The 16,493-nt window shown below is 33.6% G+C and overlaps 1 protein-coding gene across 7 annotated transcripts in view; it reads right to left on the minus strand.

Moving 5' to 3' along the window:
• Dyrk1a (dual specificity tyrosine phosphorylation regulated kinase 1A) overlaps positions 1-16,493 on the minus strand; it is a 144,669-nt gene that overhangs the window by 14,150 nt on the left and 114,026 nt on the right. For 6 of the 7 annotated variants that reach the window (XM_076867574.2, XM_076867571.2, XM_076867572.2 and 3 more), the window contains 6 exons: positions 16,237-16,356; positions 14,401-14,589; positions 11,276-11,423; positions 7,510-7,796; positions 4,687-4,833; positions 2,408-2,548 (listed from right to left, as the gene is read on the minus strand). In XM_076867574.2, coding sequence (XP_076723689.1) covers positions 2,408-2,548; positions 4,687-4,833; positions 7,510-7,796; positions 11,276-11,423; positions 14,401-14,589; positions 16,237-16,356 — 1,032 coding nt within the window. The remainder of the gene's footprint in view (positions 1-2,407; positions 2,549-4,686; positions 4,834-7,509; positions 7,797-11,275; positions 11,424-14,400; positions 14,590-16,236; positions 16,357-16,493) is intronic. The other variant, XM_076867575.2, reaches the window with a different exon arrangement.

A 16,493-nucleotide genomic window follows, 5' to 3' on the forward strand; every position in this document is an offset into this window, starting at 1 on the left:
CACAGAATCCTAACCACACAAGTAAGAATTTAAAAGGGGGGGGTTGTAAGAACATTTTCACAAACTTGAGGATGGAAAATATTTCTCAAGATCTAAAAAGTACTTCTGTTAAAAAAAAAATAGACAAATTTTAGAAGTTGCTTTTTATCGAAAGATACCATATTCAAAAAAAGAAGTAAGCCACAGTCCAGGAAAACATACTAACATACATATGTGACAAAGATCTTACATCCAGAGTATGTAAGAAACTCCTAAAACTCTAATTAAACAACCCAATAACAAATGGGCAAAAGACTTTTAGAAAGACTTGTTATACGAATGGCGAATAAGCACATAAACAGGTACACAAATCATGCAGAAATGCAAATACAAACCACTATATATCCACTAGAATGGCTGAAACCCAGATTTCAAACAGTGAGGATGATGCCATGCAACCGGAATTATCATATCATGAAAATATAAAATAATACAAAAACTTTGCAGAACTGTTTAGTATTTTCTTATGAAGGTAAACATACATATACCCTATGGTTCAGCAATTCTACTTAGGCAGTACCACCGAAAGAAAAAAAAAAAAAACTATGGGTAGAAAAGACTTACGTATACAGGAATGTTCTCAGAAGCCTTATTCAAATAGTCAAGAATTAGAAACAACCTAGATATTTACTGACAGTGAATATAGATAAACTATTTTATTTATTTGGTACTGGCGATTGAACCCAGGGGTGCTACTTCCCCAGCCCCTTTTTAATTTGAGACCAGGTCTTGTTTACCTATCCAGGTTAGCCTCAAACTTGCAATCCTCCTGACTCAGCCTCTAGAGTCACCGCATGTGCCACAACTCCCGGCCTAATATAGATAATATAGACAGTCATTCAAAGAAACACTACAAAGCAACAAAGTAAGTCCTGAAGCATAATAATATAAACGAGTCCTTCAAAATAATGTTTTGATAAATTAATGAAAACAAAATAATAAAAACTGTTAAGATTCTAATGTATATGAAATTTGTCTGTTTAACTAACTATATGATAATAGAAATAACAAGCGGAATGACAAGCCTATATATTGGCTCAACAGGATATTGTGAATGATAAGCTATGTGGATAAATGTAAAAGAGGGACTCTGAGGGTCTGCCTGGTAACTTTCATCCCTTCCTTGTGTGGAATAGGCCTAACTTAGCAACTGGAAATCACACTGTCTACAATTTTAGAAAATAAGGCAGAGTACAGTAAATTAGATGTCAATTGTGAAAGAAATGGTTACAAATATATTTTTAGGTATTCTAAGAATCATCTGATGTTACAAGACCCACAGCTAAGTAGAAGTGAATTAAAGGGAACAACCATCATCTTCAGTTCACTAAATATGACACCTGGTGGCAGCACCACTAAAATGCAAGGATAATATATTAACTAACATTTATATATGATGTGTCAAAATGCATTCTATTGTCATGTATAACTAATTGGAAAAAATAAGATATTAAAAAAAAATAACTAAAACAAAAACATCATAGATTGCAAGATGCATGGTAATTTATAGATATCTAAAACAAAGTATAAGTCAAGATGTAACACTACCACCATTTATTCAATTAAATGGATATACTCTAAGTATCAGGAAGAAGTCTTTGGATAGAAAACAACTGCAAAAACAAACGTAAACATTTTAAAGCCTCACTTTCACAGATTTTGATTTTGGCGGGTGGAGGGGTACCTAACCTAGGGTTGCTTAAGCACCAAGCCACATCCCCAGCCATTTTTAATATTTTATCAGAGACAGGGTCTTACTGAGTTGCTGAGGCTGGGTTTGAACTCTTGATCTTCTTAATCCCAAGTTACTGGGATTACAGGTGTACACCACTACACCAGGCTGAAATTCTTGCTAGTTAGATCTAAATTGGGAATCCAAAATCTATCCAAGGACCCTCTGGTTAGTTCATATCCTTGAAAAATCACAAATTGTTCATGCCCAATAGTTTTCTTACATATTTTACCAACTTTATTAAAAAGAAAAAAAAATTACTGCAATTATGACTTCTGTTCACAGCTATGGTGCTGTTAATTAACCATGGCTACACTATATGCCCAGGCTGTGAAAAATAAAGGTCAAACATATTGATTCTAGTTTTGGAACAAAACATAGTGATTTGGTCAGCTGTATCCAAATGCATGCATACAGTTTTTTTTTTTTAAAATGAAGCTGGAAAGAGAATCCTGATGATTAACCAAACTCATTGGTCCATATAGATAGTTCAGGCCAAACTTCTGAACGAAATATCTATAAATTAATAAAAATGTTGACTATTAACACTGAAGTCAAAAGATTATAAAACAATAGAGAGAAGGGCGAGGAGGAAAGATGGAAGAAAACCCCACAAAAACTGAATCCCTATTTTACCCGTTTTCCATCTTTGGTCTTCTTTAAGTTCCAAGTGCCATCTGGCAACTTCTCAAAGAACTTTCTTGCTTTTGGTGCTTGGTCAAGAATATGAGCAGGTGGAATACCCAGAACTTCCACTATTTTATTCATCTGATCTACCTGTATTAAAAAAAATAAATAAATTATATATTTTTTACTGTTCATCCTACTTCTTCTCATCAATTCATTCATAAATATATAAACAGCTTCTCCTATCTGTCAGGTACTAAATATATAATAATGACCAAACAGAATTAAATTCTCTACCCTCCTGGAGCCAAACACTTCACAGCAGGGAAGGGAGGCAATTAACAAACACATGAATTTGTAATTTGTAGTGTGTTAAGTGTCCTAGATACAATGAACAATAAGAAAGGATGGATGTTTTAGTTTCCGTTTTTGGAGAGTTTTATTAAGTAATCAATAAAAATCTCACAGGTGAATAAAGTGTGGATCCAATAAAAGTTTTATAGTATTTTTTTAAAGTACAGACTCATTCATCAAATACTAAGTGTATACTATCTGCTAGAAAACACGCTCAGTAATAGAATATATCAATAAACAGACCAAATATTTCAAAAAGAAGTCTATATTTCAGTGGGGAGAGACTAACAATGAACAAATCACTATCCCTCAGCATCCTTGGGGGATTGGTTCCAGGCAGGGAAGCCCTATCCCCACCCTGGCTACTCAAATCCATGCATGCTCAAATCCCTTAAATAAATGATACAGTATTTGCATAGAAACTACGCATATCCTCCCATATACTTGAAATTACCTCTAGGTTACATATGATTCCTAATATAGTGTAAATGATTTATACAGTATAAATAGTTATACTGTATCCTCTAAGGAAATGTGTCACGAAAAAAAAACCTATACATGTTCAGTACAGACACAATTTTTTCCCAGATATTTTTGACCTGCAGTTAGTTAAATCCAAGGATATGAACCTACAAATAGGAAGGCTGTCAGTAATTAAATAAGTTCTATCAGATGATGATAAGCAGTATAGAGGAAATTAAAAAGCAATAGGAAGAAGGGGTGCTGCAACTTTGAACAGAGTATTACACAAGATTTCACTGAAAAGGTGATGTGAGCCCACTAATTTATAGTTGGTGAGGGAAGGAGCCAAGTACTACCTGAAAGAAAGACTTTCAGGCCTGGAGGAACAAACGAGAAGAGCCTGACATGGGCCTATGGTTGGTATTTTCAAGGGACAACAGAGAAGGCTGTGTGTTGGACCAGAGAATAGGGGGGAGAGGGAGAGGAGAAAAGATAGTGCAGAGATAACTATATCAGAAGGAGGTGTGAACGCTTCAAAGGACTATGGTGTTTTTCAAGTGATCCTCATAGTATTTAAGCTCCGCAAAGTTACTAATTCACAGGGTACTATTACTTATAGTATAACAAAAACAAATACTATAGTAGTTGCTGCCACGGAAGAGCTCACTAGCTGAAGCTGAAATAAGTTAAACAGAGAGACAGAAAGGAGGAGTTTCTGACATTACCATTAACAACTATAAAATCTGGTACAAGTCACTTGTCTTTTGCCTTTTTTCATTTGTAAGTGAATATTTTGATCAAGATCCACAATGATCAACTTTTATTTAGAACTAACAAATATTACTCCACAAGTAGATAGTTTTAAAACAAATGAAAGTTCAATTCTTCTGACTGCAGTAGTCTTTGCTTCTCCCTTGCACTCCCAGCTACTGCTTCTGACTTCCAAAAATCCTCCTAGGAACACAGACTAAAAACCCAGGCACCACAGACTTGTAGATTCTATAGCCCTAGACCCTATAATCCTAGTTTACCTTAAATTATTCAGACAGTATATCTATCAACCCTACTGGTTATTATTTTTTTAATTCTATATCAGAGTCTCAAAATTTATAGTAATGTTTACTCCACTTGTTAGGATGGCCCCCATTCCTTCATTATTGTGTTTAAGCTTTCTGTTATTATACTTAAGACCAGTAAAAGTGAACGGGGTGTTATACTTAATTCTTTCTAGTCTAATTGATTGTTCTCCTTCATTAGTAGATTAAAATATCCTAATCACAATCTCTTAATTCTAAATTCACCATTATACAACAACTGACAGACAAATAGAGTACAAAAAAACAGTTCAAAATTGACCTCACGTTTGAATGACTACACAGGTCCTTAGATGTCTTCCCCTGAAAAAAACTTTCAAATTGCACTGCCATGGATAAAAACAGAATCATAACTGTTACAAGTAATAAATCATATACCTCATTGGCACCACTAAATAGAGGTTCTCCAGTGTGCATTTCAACCAAAATACACCCAAGGGACCACATGTCGATAGCAAGATCATAAGGCATTCCCAGTAGCACCTCTGGAGACCGATAAAAGCGACTCTGAATATACTGGTATATCTGAAACACATTTCAAAATAGTATTAGTTCAATATGAATTTTGTTTATAATTACTGTTAACAATGGATCAAAAGAAAATTTCAACATTAAACTTTGAATATTGATTAAAGAATTAAATATTTCAAGGGACTGGTTAATCCAAATGTAAAATGTAAAATACATAAAAATTTGACCCTTTCATGTAGTCTACTCCTAAATGGTAATTAAGATAAATCTCAAAACAAATAATCACACCTCATTAGAAAAAAATTTTAACACATTCCCTATCAATTTAGTCCTTCCTGTTATGGTTAGCAACTGGGTTTACCATTATTTTAATAAATTGTATTTAAATTAATCAAAACAATGAATTTCAGCATTAAAAGGTCATATAACTCTCAAATACTATAAAACCTAAAATTCAGACATTTGTACTCCACTGTCTCACAGACAAAATGCTGTTTTAAAAAGATTTAACTGGGAATATTTCTGACTAACCACTTCTCTACCCTGCCCTCTCCACCTCAATTCAAGATTTCTTAGGGAAATAAAATCTTGAAATGCATGATTTCTCTATTATAAATTTATAACTAGATTATTAAAGCAAACAAACTTGTTTAAAGAGAGAAACAAAATTCTAACCAAACTTCTTAACACTTCAGCCATGCAAACTCATGCACTCTCCTGTGACTCCCACTAAGAACTCCAGCCAAGTCTTAAAGAACAATCTCAGGCCTCTGTAAGCAAGTCAAGAATCTTCAGGCATTGTAAGAAGAAAGCCTAACACAAAGAATTGGGAAGAAGTATAGGCTGGTCACTCCTAAATCTGAAAATCCAAAATATTCCAAAATCTTAAACAAAGCACACAAAAGTTTAAGATTGTGGAACATTTCAGGTTTCATATTTTTGAATTAGGGTTATGTTCAACTGGTAAAGACTGCAAGTATCCCCAAATCAAAAAGACTCTGAAATCTGAAACACTGTCACAAGCACTTCAACCTGTACTACACTTCCAAGTTTTTATAAGCTAATAACACTGCAGACCCCCCAAGCTCCCTACTACGGAGCGATGGTCTCACCTCACAGCTTATTGCAAGAAAGTCTGTCACCTACCCATCCAAACTTGTTCAAAGAAGTGGTTCTTTCACCTGTCAGTTTAAGCACCAAATCTCATGAGGAATTTTCCTTGAAATACACTTGCCCTACCTTCTGATTCTGATCAATAGATCCAGGGGGCAGGGCCACACCTAGCTATCTTGGAAATGACTTCCATGAAATACCAAAAGAGGTGAAGAGTTAAAAACTTACTGAGCTAATGGAATAATGTTAGTTGGCTAGACAGAGATAATACTTTCGATATTAGGACAGAACATGAGACTTGGTTTAAATGGGGTGGAGGGAATTTCTAAGTTTAAAATCTATTGAAATTACTCTAAAAATAGGCATGTTTTTCATTCCTAATATACCTTATCCCATATTAGCTGTAAGTATCTCTTGATTTTTTCAGAGGCATCTGAAACTGCAAATGCTGCTTCCTACTCCAATCTTTAAAAATTACTTCAATACACTATAGCTTCACAGCTGGGAACAGTAGTGCAGGCCTATTATTCCCAGATACTCTGGAGGCTGAGGCAGGATGATCACAAGTTCAAAGTTAGCCTGGGCAATTTACTAAGACACTGCCTCAAAATAAAAAACTAGGTGAGGCACTAAGCAACTCAGTGAGACCCTGTCTTTAAATAAATTACACAACAGGGCAGGGATGTGGCTCAGTGATTTGAATGCCGGAGTTCAATCACTGGTACCCAAAAAACAAAAAACAAAACAAAACAAAACAAAAAACAACAAAAACAAAACCTGGAGGAGAAAAGTTGGACAGGACAGGAGGAAATTTCACTAACTTATGGTAGGAAAATTTTGCTTTCCTACATCAGCTACACTTAGTCTGTTTATCACTACAGACACATCTGTTTTTAACAGTGTGAAAAAAACATGTTTGGACATGTGAATTTATTTAAATTATAATTTTGTGGGGAAGAGAAGGAAAAATTTAAACAATTATCAAAACAAATATGTCCAACAACTGTAATTTCTATACTACAGTACCATGACTAATGCAGAGATGACTGCATTTGTTTTTACCTGGCAGGGTTTTTTTTTTAAATATTTTTTTGAGCTGTAAATGGATATTTTTATGTGGTGCTGAGGATCGAACCCAGTGCCTCACACATGCTAGGCAAGTGCTCTACCACTGAGCCACAACCCTAGCATTATACCTGGCAGTTTTTGAGGGTTAAAAAAAAATTAATAATAATCTTGGGATTCAGAGAAATATACTATGGCAAAAATTCAAGACACTGTACTGGAATCTCCCCCAAATTTATACTAAAACCTCTATTTGGGAATATATCTAGAATCACCTAATATTTACTTCTTTTATTTCTTATTCTCTTACTCTTTTAAGTATACATACAGTTTCAAATGCATCCACTTTGAAAATTCAGCATCTTCTAATTCAAAGTACTGCTACTCACTTTTTAAAAGAGATCAGTATCAAGGTGACTCAAGTACTACATTTTAAAGATAAATAGGCATACTATAATTGCCTTCAATCTACAAACAAATTATTAACAACATTTCAGTGTCGACCTATTCTGTTATAATTCTATTTTAATTCACAAATCCTGAAATACTTACCCTCTGCCCCAACTGACAAGAACTACCAAAGTCAACAATCTTGATTGCACTGCGTTTGGGGTTACAAAGAAGGATATTCTCAGGTTTTAGGTCACAGTGAATGATACTAAGTTCTGGAGTCGCAAGGAAAAGCAGTGCAGTGCACATCTGTTGCGCAAATTTTCTTGTGAGGTTCAAAGACACCCCTCGGAAATTGGTGTTCCTTAACAAGTCATAGAGGTTGTAGGACAGCATTTCAAAAACTAAACAGAGATGGTTCCGAAACATAAAGTGGCGTTTCAAATGCACTGAAAGAGAAAAAAAGTTTAATTTTCAACTATACATATCCATAAAATGAAAGTAACATATACATACACGTACTCAACAACACATGACATCACAGTATCAAAATGCAAAGCAAAAACCAGGAAGAGTTTTGGAGATCACCATTCTACATGAATAGTACATTTTACAGTTAAGAAAGATTATCTAAATGATTTTCTGCTAAAAAGGTATAATGTCTATCAATAAATGATATATGGTTAAAAAGTATCAGCAAAGTGCCCTGTTTAAAAAAAAAATTAAACAGAAGAGTTATCATGCTTTATAAAGGAAAGTACTTTTTAGTTTCTGGAAGATCCACCTCAGACCTTTCACCCTTTGTAGTCTCTTCTTTTGACAATGGTATACTTGGCATCTGATACATAAATTGGCTTTGATAAATAAATACAAAATCTGTGTTTGCTAGTAATTTTCATAACAACTGTGAAAGTACTTAGTACTTAAAGCAAGAGTTTAAAAATCATGCTTTTGTAAGGTATTGGGAAGTCCAAAATCAAGTCATTTGATTATGTTGATGAAATTGATAAAAGGGAAATCTCATGGAAGACTAGAAGGTTTGGAAAAATACCAAAATAAAGCTCAGCCACAAGAAGAAAGTATCAGCAGGACTATGACTGGGGAAATGGTACAGAACACATAACTTGAAACCACTTAGGTGACCATCTAAGAAGGCTTAATAATCACTAAATGCTTGAAAGATGGTGCTTAGGTCTTAACACTTTACTTCACATCAGATGAGATTAGAATATTCAATAAAAAAAAGTGCTGCCTTTAGCTATAAACATTCTTACATGTACCACACTACACACGTTACTCAAGTGGATGACAAGGCTACCTTCACTTTGGTCTTATAGTATCACCAAAGCAGGTTTCTCTACAAATTTATCCTGAATAACTGTCAGTATTCAGTATCTGGTCACTACACTGACATTGTGTTTTCCTGGAGGTAGCCCTAGGCTGCCTGCCTTCCAACAATGTGCATCAGTATTGCTTTTGATCTAAAATTGTGCTAAGTAACAGTAAAACTTTTACATAGTTTTCATGAGTTTATAGCACTCTCTGACACTGCAAACGCACAAAAAAAGAATCCTTAAAAGGTTACATAAAAAGGTGTAACATTTACTTAGTCATTATGGTTCACAGGCCTGAAACTACAAACAACTCCATGACACTTCACAGTCATGGCCAATGTATGGATTTTTAATCTCAGGTTAAGCAGTAGCTACAAAAGGAATACAAAAGATAACTGATGTCAGAATTCCAATGTGATTACAAAAATCCCTTTAAGAAACTCTGCAATTAGAATGTTCCTCCAATGAGAGATCTACTCGCTTCCACTTGACCTCCCAATTCATAACTCAATTACTTAGTACCTACAATGTGCTAAGCACTAAAAACACTGTCAAGGAAAGTTCAAACTATTTTTCCAGCTTTGTAAGCTTGCTTTGTGGGAGAATGAAGGTTTGGCAAGACTTTGTTCTAGATACAAATTGAATTTTCTCTTAATTAGACAATGGGAGGTACCAAATAACCCAAATAAGAAGTTATGCTATTTAAGGGAGAGAGAGTTAGGGAAAGAAAAAAAAGGTTTTGTTGTACTATTACACAGTATATGTATTTCAAAATAATTACATGGATATTGAATGTTTTCACCACAAATAAGTGATAAATGTGCAGATATGTTTACTCTGATTTCAACACTACATAATATATACATTTATCAAAACATCACATAAAGGTACATAATTTTTAGGTGCCAGTTAAAAATTAAAATTATGCTATATACAGATATTTTCTTAAAGTTCAAACAAAGATTTAAAATACTTCCTCATCAGAATAAATTATATTCGATCATCTTAAAATTAAATCATATTATGAAAAAACAACACAACTTTCAGACACTTTAAATAAAGATACCTCTATTTAAAGTTCTTTTATTGTTGTTTTCCAATACAGAACCTCATGATTTTTTTTTGAGATCCTTTGCATTTGCCATCTTCTTTTATAATCATCATCATCATCATCATCCTTACCCAAAAGTGCATTTACAATAACGAATATATTTATTGGTTATTAAAGTCAGTTTATTCAAAACAAAAGGAGTGAGCAGCAGTGAGCACACATATAATCCCAGCAGCTCCGGAGGCTGAGGCCTTTTATTAAAATTAAAAAATAATAATAATAAAAAAGGGTTATAGTTATAGTGGTAAAGCACTCTTGGGTTCAATCCCTGGTACCACCACCACCACAACAAAAGGACAGCCCTTATAAGGTACCTAACGTGTTGAGTAGTCACTCTAGGTCAGCCATGTTTTCTTTCAATAACGCAGAATTAAAATGTTACAGTTAATACTACCAACATTTTTTTTCTGCTATTTAAGCAAACATTCAAAATATAATCCTTGAGAGTTAAGGAGGAAGAAGGGATGAGGTATCTACAGAGACCACTTTATTTTATATAACATCATATATATGCAAAGGAACCAAGGAAGAAGAAAAAAGTGCATGCTCATATTTTTCTTTTTACGAAAGTGAAAGGAGAAATTTCATAAATGAAATGAAATGACCTTAACTATCTGAGGCCTTTGCCAGTAACCAGCCATTATTTATTTTTACCATTCTGGGAGAACTACAGAATCATAACACATTCCCATGCCTTTTCTTAATGGTTCCAATTTTAAATGCAGTTTAAGACATTGCATTTTTCACTTACAATACAGTGCAATGTTATTTCCCTTTCCTACACCCAAGTATTGACAATGCCCAGAAATTAAATTCAAAACTGCCACAGAATTTGCTACAAATTTGGGTCCTTCAATTCTTTCCTTTGTCAATGCCCCTCCACATGGTGCCAATTTTAAACAGTTTTATTTAAAACACTATAAGTACTATTCTATATCTATAATTTAAATGTTCTACCATCTTCCTTATAGGACTGTCATAATTATTAGAGATGACAGAAGAAAATAATAAGGAATGTGACAGGAGTTTAGTAAGTGGCTACTACCTCTCTTCTGCTATAGTAAGTACAACAGATTCTAATGCTGACAAACTGACAAAGTGCCTGAGACCTTGGTCCACACACTCCAAAAAAGGTTCTACAACAACTAACAAATGGCTTTCATCTAGTTTTCTGAGCTAGAATAGAACTACTAGGATGACTGTGGATGAACATTCACTATCAATGCAAAAAAAAAAAAAAAAGATATAACTTGTAAGTTGTAATTTAAAAAAAAAAAAAAAAAGGTCCTATTCTCATTTGTAATGTCTGGAGTGTACTACTCCCAAAGATTTCAAATTAAGAAACAGATTTATGCTCTCCAAATGAAAGAAAAAAATTTTGATCACTTTAAAATAAAAATCAACATGTTCTGATACAAAAATAACCATTGATTCAATTTTCTGGCCTAGAGTAGGTACACTGCATGATTGCCTATTTGTTTACCTATGTAGTATTTCATTTCTGTGTCATGCTTGTTCATGAGCTCAAGAAGTCGCACTTCTATCTGGGCTTGATTTAGAAAAGCTTTCTTGTTCTTTATTATTTTAATGGCAACCCATTCTTGCTCTACCCGATCATATGCCTTTACAACCTAAAAGAGAAGAAAGGTAAGTAATTATTTGCATTAATTTCAACAATTTCACAACAGTTTACATTTCCCCCCAATTGCAAACCTACTGAATTCTCATTTAACTGTATATTTTTTGACCTTCTGAATTAGGAAAGATGCTCTTTCAATTCAGTATTTATAAAAGTTACTCTTTCCCAAAGACTATAACTTTAAGTCCATCTTTTTGAACTAAATTTCAATTTTTATATCCTTTTAATATTTCTATATATCTACAAAATGGCTAACTTTCTTAACAAAATTAGACTTAACTTTTTTCCTTCTTCAGAAAATTGAGAATATTGACAAATGCTTTGGCTTTTTTTTAACTTCTTTTACTGAAAACTATTTCTTCTTACTATAAAACAATTCACCTCACCATTCTTTGAATGAGAAAAACTTGATTTAAATCCCAAGAATATAAATTAAATATTTAAAAGTTCTAATGCATCTCAGAGAACAGATAACTTTCTAACTTTATTCTGATACACAAAAACAAAGGTTTATAAAATAATTAATTTATGCTAAGAAAAAAACCACAAATTACCAGAGAAGTTCCACCATATGCTAAAAGTTCATACATTCAAAAAGTATGGGGATTGAGGTAGAACTCCAAATGATCTCAATGTGAAGACTGGAACCAGTGATCAGAGATGAACATAGGCTACAAGATCCAAATTGGTTAAGGCTAAATATATTGTAAAATTAAATTATAAATCAGATTTGGAAAGGAATAAACAGTATCTCTGTTCTCACCCAATTTTAAAAGATACTGTCTGTTGTCTTTTTGATCAGATGCTATCTTTGTAAACATGTGATCAAGTAGTATGATAATCTTCTACCTCCCTGAATATGCTGACTGCGGCAAAAATGGTGTAGTTCAGTGTTCAGTTCCCTGACAGTCTCAAAGACAAAGGCCAATCTCAGGGGGCCAAGTACTTAATGACTTGACAAATAATTAACTGGTTAAAACTAAAGCAGTAGTTTTCAATCCTGAATTACACATTTAATGGGGAGTTTTAAAAAATATTGATGCCCAAAATTTGGCTCAATTCTGATTTTAACATCAATCCTTTCTTAAAAGCTCCATCAGAAATTTCAATGTGCAATAGGACTCATAACCACCATCTAAAGAAATAACAAACCTGTCAGAAATTTTAGAGAAAGTATGGCTAAGTCAATATGGAAGACAGTAATTATTCTGACGAGTGATGAGTCTTGAACATAAACACTGCCTATCTCTGCCTGAGAAATATCAGGATGATGGAGTCTGAGGTCAAACAGGCCCATATTTTCAGATTTACTATGCTTACCTGCTCTGAGGAGCTAGCAGATAAGCAAATTGAGGTGAAGGGGAGGGGCAAAACATATGCGCCGAAAGAATGAATAGGGACAACTAAGTTTAGAGAATATCTATATGCCCACAAATTTCACAGTGGATATCACAAAGTTAGAAATATGTCTTATTGAGAGCAACTGCCGAAATGTTGGTGCCCTTTTCAAAGTAGAGGGCGCGATCTCTACAACTATAAGGTGATTATAGTTCTGGCTAACAGCTGGGCCTCAAGAATGCCATTCTTTCAGGGACTGCGAAAGAAGCAAAAGCTGTTTCCAACAAAGCAGGATTACTTGCATAAAGACAGGCCCCCAAAACACTGAGCCCAACTCAGAAGAAAGAGAGTTTATAAATCAAGGAAAAGTTCCTTCACTAATGCAGGAAGGAGCACATACACTGTACATGTGTCATCAGAATCTGGTAAGCCACACTGGAGATAAAGAAGGCTTTGAACATTCTTATTCATTTTTCCTTATATGTGTAAATAGTTTAGGTTTTTGGGGGGTTTACACTTGTGCCTGTTAATGGCTTACAGTATACTTTTGTCCATGTAATGGTTACATTGGATAGAATTTTTCCCCTCAGGCTAAAAAGGAGAATATAATTTGCTCTCATGTCAGGGCAGAAACAGAGAAGTAAGCACACATATATTCCATAATTTAAAACACATACACACACACAATTCAAGAAGTCTTTAATTTAAACTCTCAGTCTAGCCTTGTCAGTGAAAAGTCAAAAGTAGGTGAATCTCAGGTTAATAGTAACTCACCATGCAAGGACTATACCTCAAACAAAACAGCACTATGACTCAGAGAACCAAGAGGATTTACTAAGTGAAGAGTAGCCAGGGAAACGTAGAAAGTTTTATACAAGGAGGAGGAGGAGGATGGGAATGAGCTCTTGAATCTGGATGCTACGGATCCAAGAGACATGTTTTTAGAGTTTTGTGCTCTGTAATGGAGCTGGGTGTTCAATTAAGAAGGGGAGAGTTATGGGAGAAAAGAACAGGTTGGGAATAAAAAGGAAAAACACAGGTCCCCAGGAACTACCCCAATCAGAGCACGGGTAATGCTGGTGCCCTAAGGACTAGAAAAGGACATCTTGAAGCTTATCTGCCCACTCAGAGAGGCCTAATACAATTAGGAAATGAGGTGGGAGGAAAACTCAGAGCACAACACGAGCCTCCAGAAAAGGGAAGATGCCTGCTACTTCCTGAAAATGGTAGTTCTTTTCTCCTTGAAGAAATTAAAACAGACAGAAATGCAAACATCTCTAATACACATCATGAGCAATCCACAGACTATATAAAGCCCATACAAAAGAGGTGATATACTATTAGTTATCTTAAAAAAAAATCTCTTAGCTATTAAAATTAACCACTTAGTCATTAGTTTAAAAAAAAATAGTAGCCAAAGATATGAAGTTAAAAAAAAAATCCTAATGGAGTTTTTATAGACGATGAAGTTTTCTTGTCTTTGGAGATCTATGATCATCTAGATACTCAGATATCCATTATTAAAATCTATTTACAAATATTTTAAAAGTGTGCTTTTGAGGAAAGGGTGAAATAGTATAATTCACAAATAATTTCCAATTAATGAAATTCAGCATTTTTCATTCAATTACCTGTCCAAAGGAACCTTTGCCTATCAAGGAGTCAATTTCGTAACGATCCATCCACTTTTCTCCGTTTTTTACAATATAATCATAGTTGTCATCATCATAACCATCATTGTAAACCTTCCGCTCCTTCTTATGACTGGAATCGTCTCCCTGACCCTGTTGGTGTCTCCGCTTCTTTTTTGCATAGTAAACCTGAAATGAGAATAAACAGTGTTATGACAATCTATCAGGCAATTGATGAATTTTTTTCTTTATAACATAAAAAATAAAAAATTTTCTGCAGTTGACATTTGAATTAGAAAATAATGTTGATGCAACCAATGGAAAAATGCCTACAGTGAAATTTACTAAATAGTTGGGCTGTTGGTATATTTTATAAATAGGAGATGTTAAATGATTGGTCCAGAGTATCCTATTCAAGAAGAATATAAATATTTATTTAATAAATTAGGGTAAATTTTATATAAAATGAGATGGCAATGATCTTAAAAATATAGTATGACGAATTTTGACAAATACATACACTGATATAAACAACAAATGCCAAATGAAATAAATAAGTTTCATCTTCTTCAAGTTCAAATTCCCTTATATGTCCAAGTCAATGCCAACTTTATATTTTATGTTCCAGGCAAAAAAAGACTAAAAACTGGAAGTATAAATGCAGATGAAGTGATGTTTTACTAAAATCACCCAGTTTTTAATCTGATGATAATCTAATAATTATTGAAAAACAGCCAACCCACCCAATCCTCACTTTCCACTAAATTCCTAAACATATAGTTAATCACAGACTAAGTTATTTTTCGTAACACCTATATTATCTTATAATATAGTTTCCAAAGATTGATAAAAATAAGATAAATTAGATTAACAGTCCAAGTAATTGGTAACTATGAAGACGTTATAAATTGCATTCCATAGAACAGATGAAAAAGTCTAGTTTACAAGGTGACATTTAAAAACAAGTTTCAACAGAGCTACAATAAAGAACAGTTAAACTATAATTTTATTAACAACTTATCAGAAAGAAACAAACTGGCTATCAACATACTGTTAGAAATCATTTATGAGATATTTTCAGATAATCACAAGCTAGTACAGTCCATCCTTTATAATACATAAACATGTACAAAATCTAAGAACTGTTCCTCATTGAGTTAATTCTAAATTTATCTGACCACAATGTCATAGTAACATAATAATACTGGCAATAAACAGGACCAAATTGCTATAAATTTTGCATATTTAAAAATACAAACATTTGTAGTTAAATGGCTCTAAAATGGGAGGGGCATAAGTCTTTAATCAGAAAGGATGCAGGGTTCCCCATTAAAGAGGAAAGAAAGCATGGGCTCTTCTTCTCTTCTCCAGAAAAGATCACTTAATAATAGATCAAATAAAGTACACCAAATGCCTGTAACTGAGGGTTTAATATATCTCAGAGCTTCTCAACACCAAGAGAAAAAGCTACAGATAAATCAAAATTTAAGCAAAAGTCAAATATATGTCTATTTTTATACAATCAGTATTCACCTTCTTTGTTTTGGGAGAGTTATTATAGAAAAACTCAACATATTAAATACAATTTTGAAAAAGGGGAAGTGATCCACAACTTTCTTTGTTGTTTGCAGTCCTTGTTAATATCTTTTCTTTTACATAATTGTAATTATATACCTATAAATCATTCACTTACTGTTCTTCATAAAAATTATAACATGACAACCACTGGGAATAAAACAAGTTTAGGATATTTAAACAAGCACAAAATAACTTTCTTCCCTTGATTTATTGCAAGACAGATGCTAATATAACAAAAAAAAAAATCAATGATCTTACCTCATTAATATGCTTATATGTTTTGATCAAGTCAACAGAAAGTTTTCTCAGGGGAGCAGTTGCTGGATCACGGAAGGTTTGGGGCATCCGCCTCTGTAACATGACAATATCAGGCATCACCTTAAATAGAAAAGACTAGCACTTTAACTATTCTGCACTGGCGTAATTCCCTCTTCTGTAACCTGTATATCTGTTTTGAAAAAGATATCTACATTACAAGATTACACATTCTCTCTCAAAGTTTTCTCTTTCATCTG

This window comes from Callospermophilus lateralis, chromosome 10, assembly GCF_048772815.1.
Source record: "Callospermophilus lateralis isolate mCalLat2 chromosome 10, mCalLat2.hap1, whole genome shotgun sequence".
NCBI lineage: Eukaryota > Metazoa > Chordata > Mammalia > Rodentia > Sciuridae > Callospermophilus > Callospermophilus lateralis.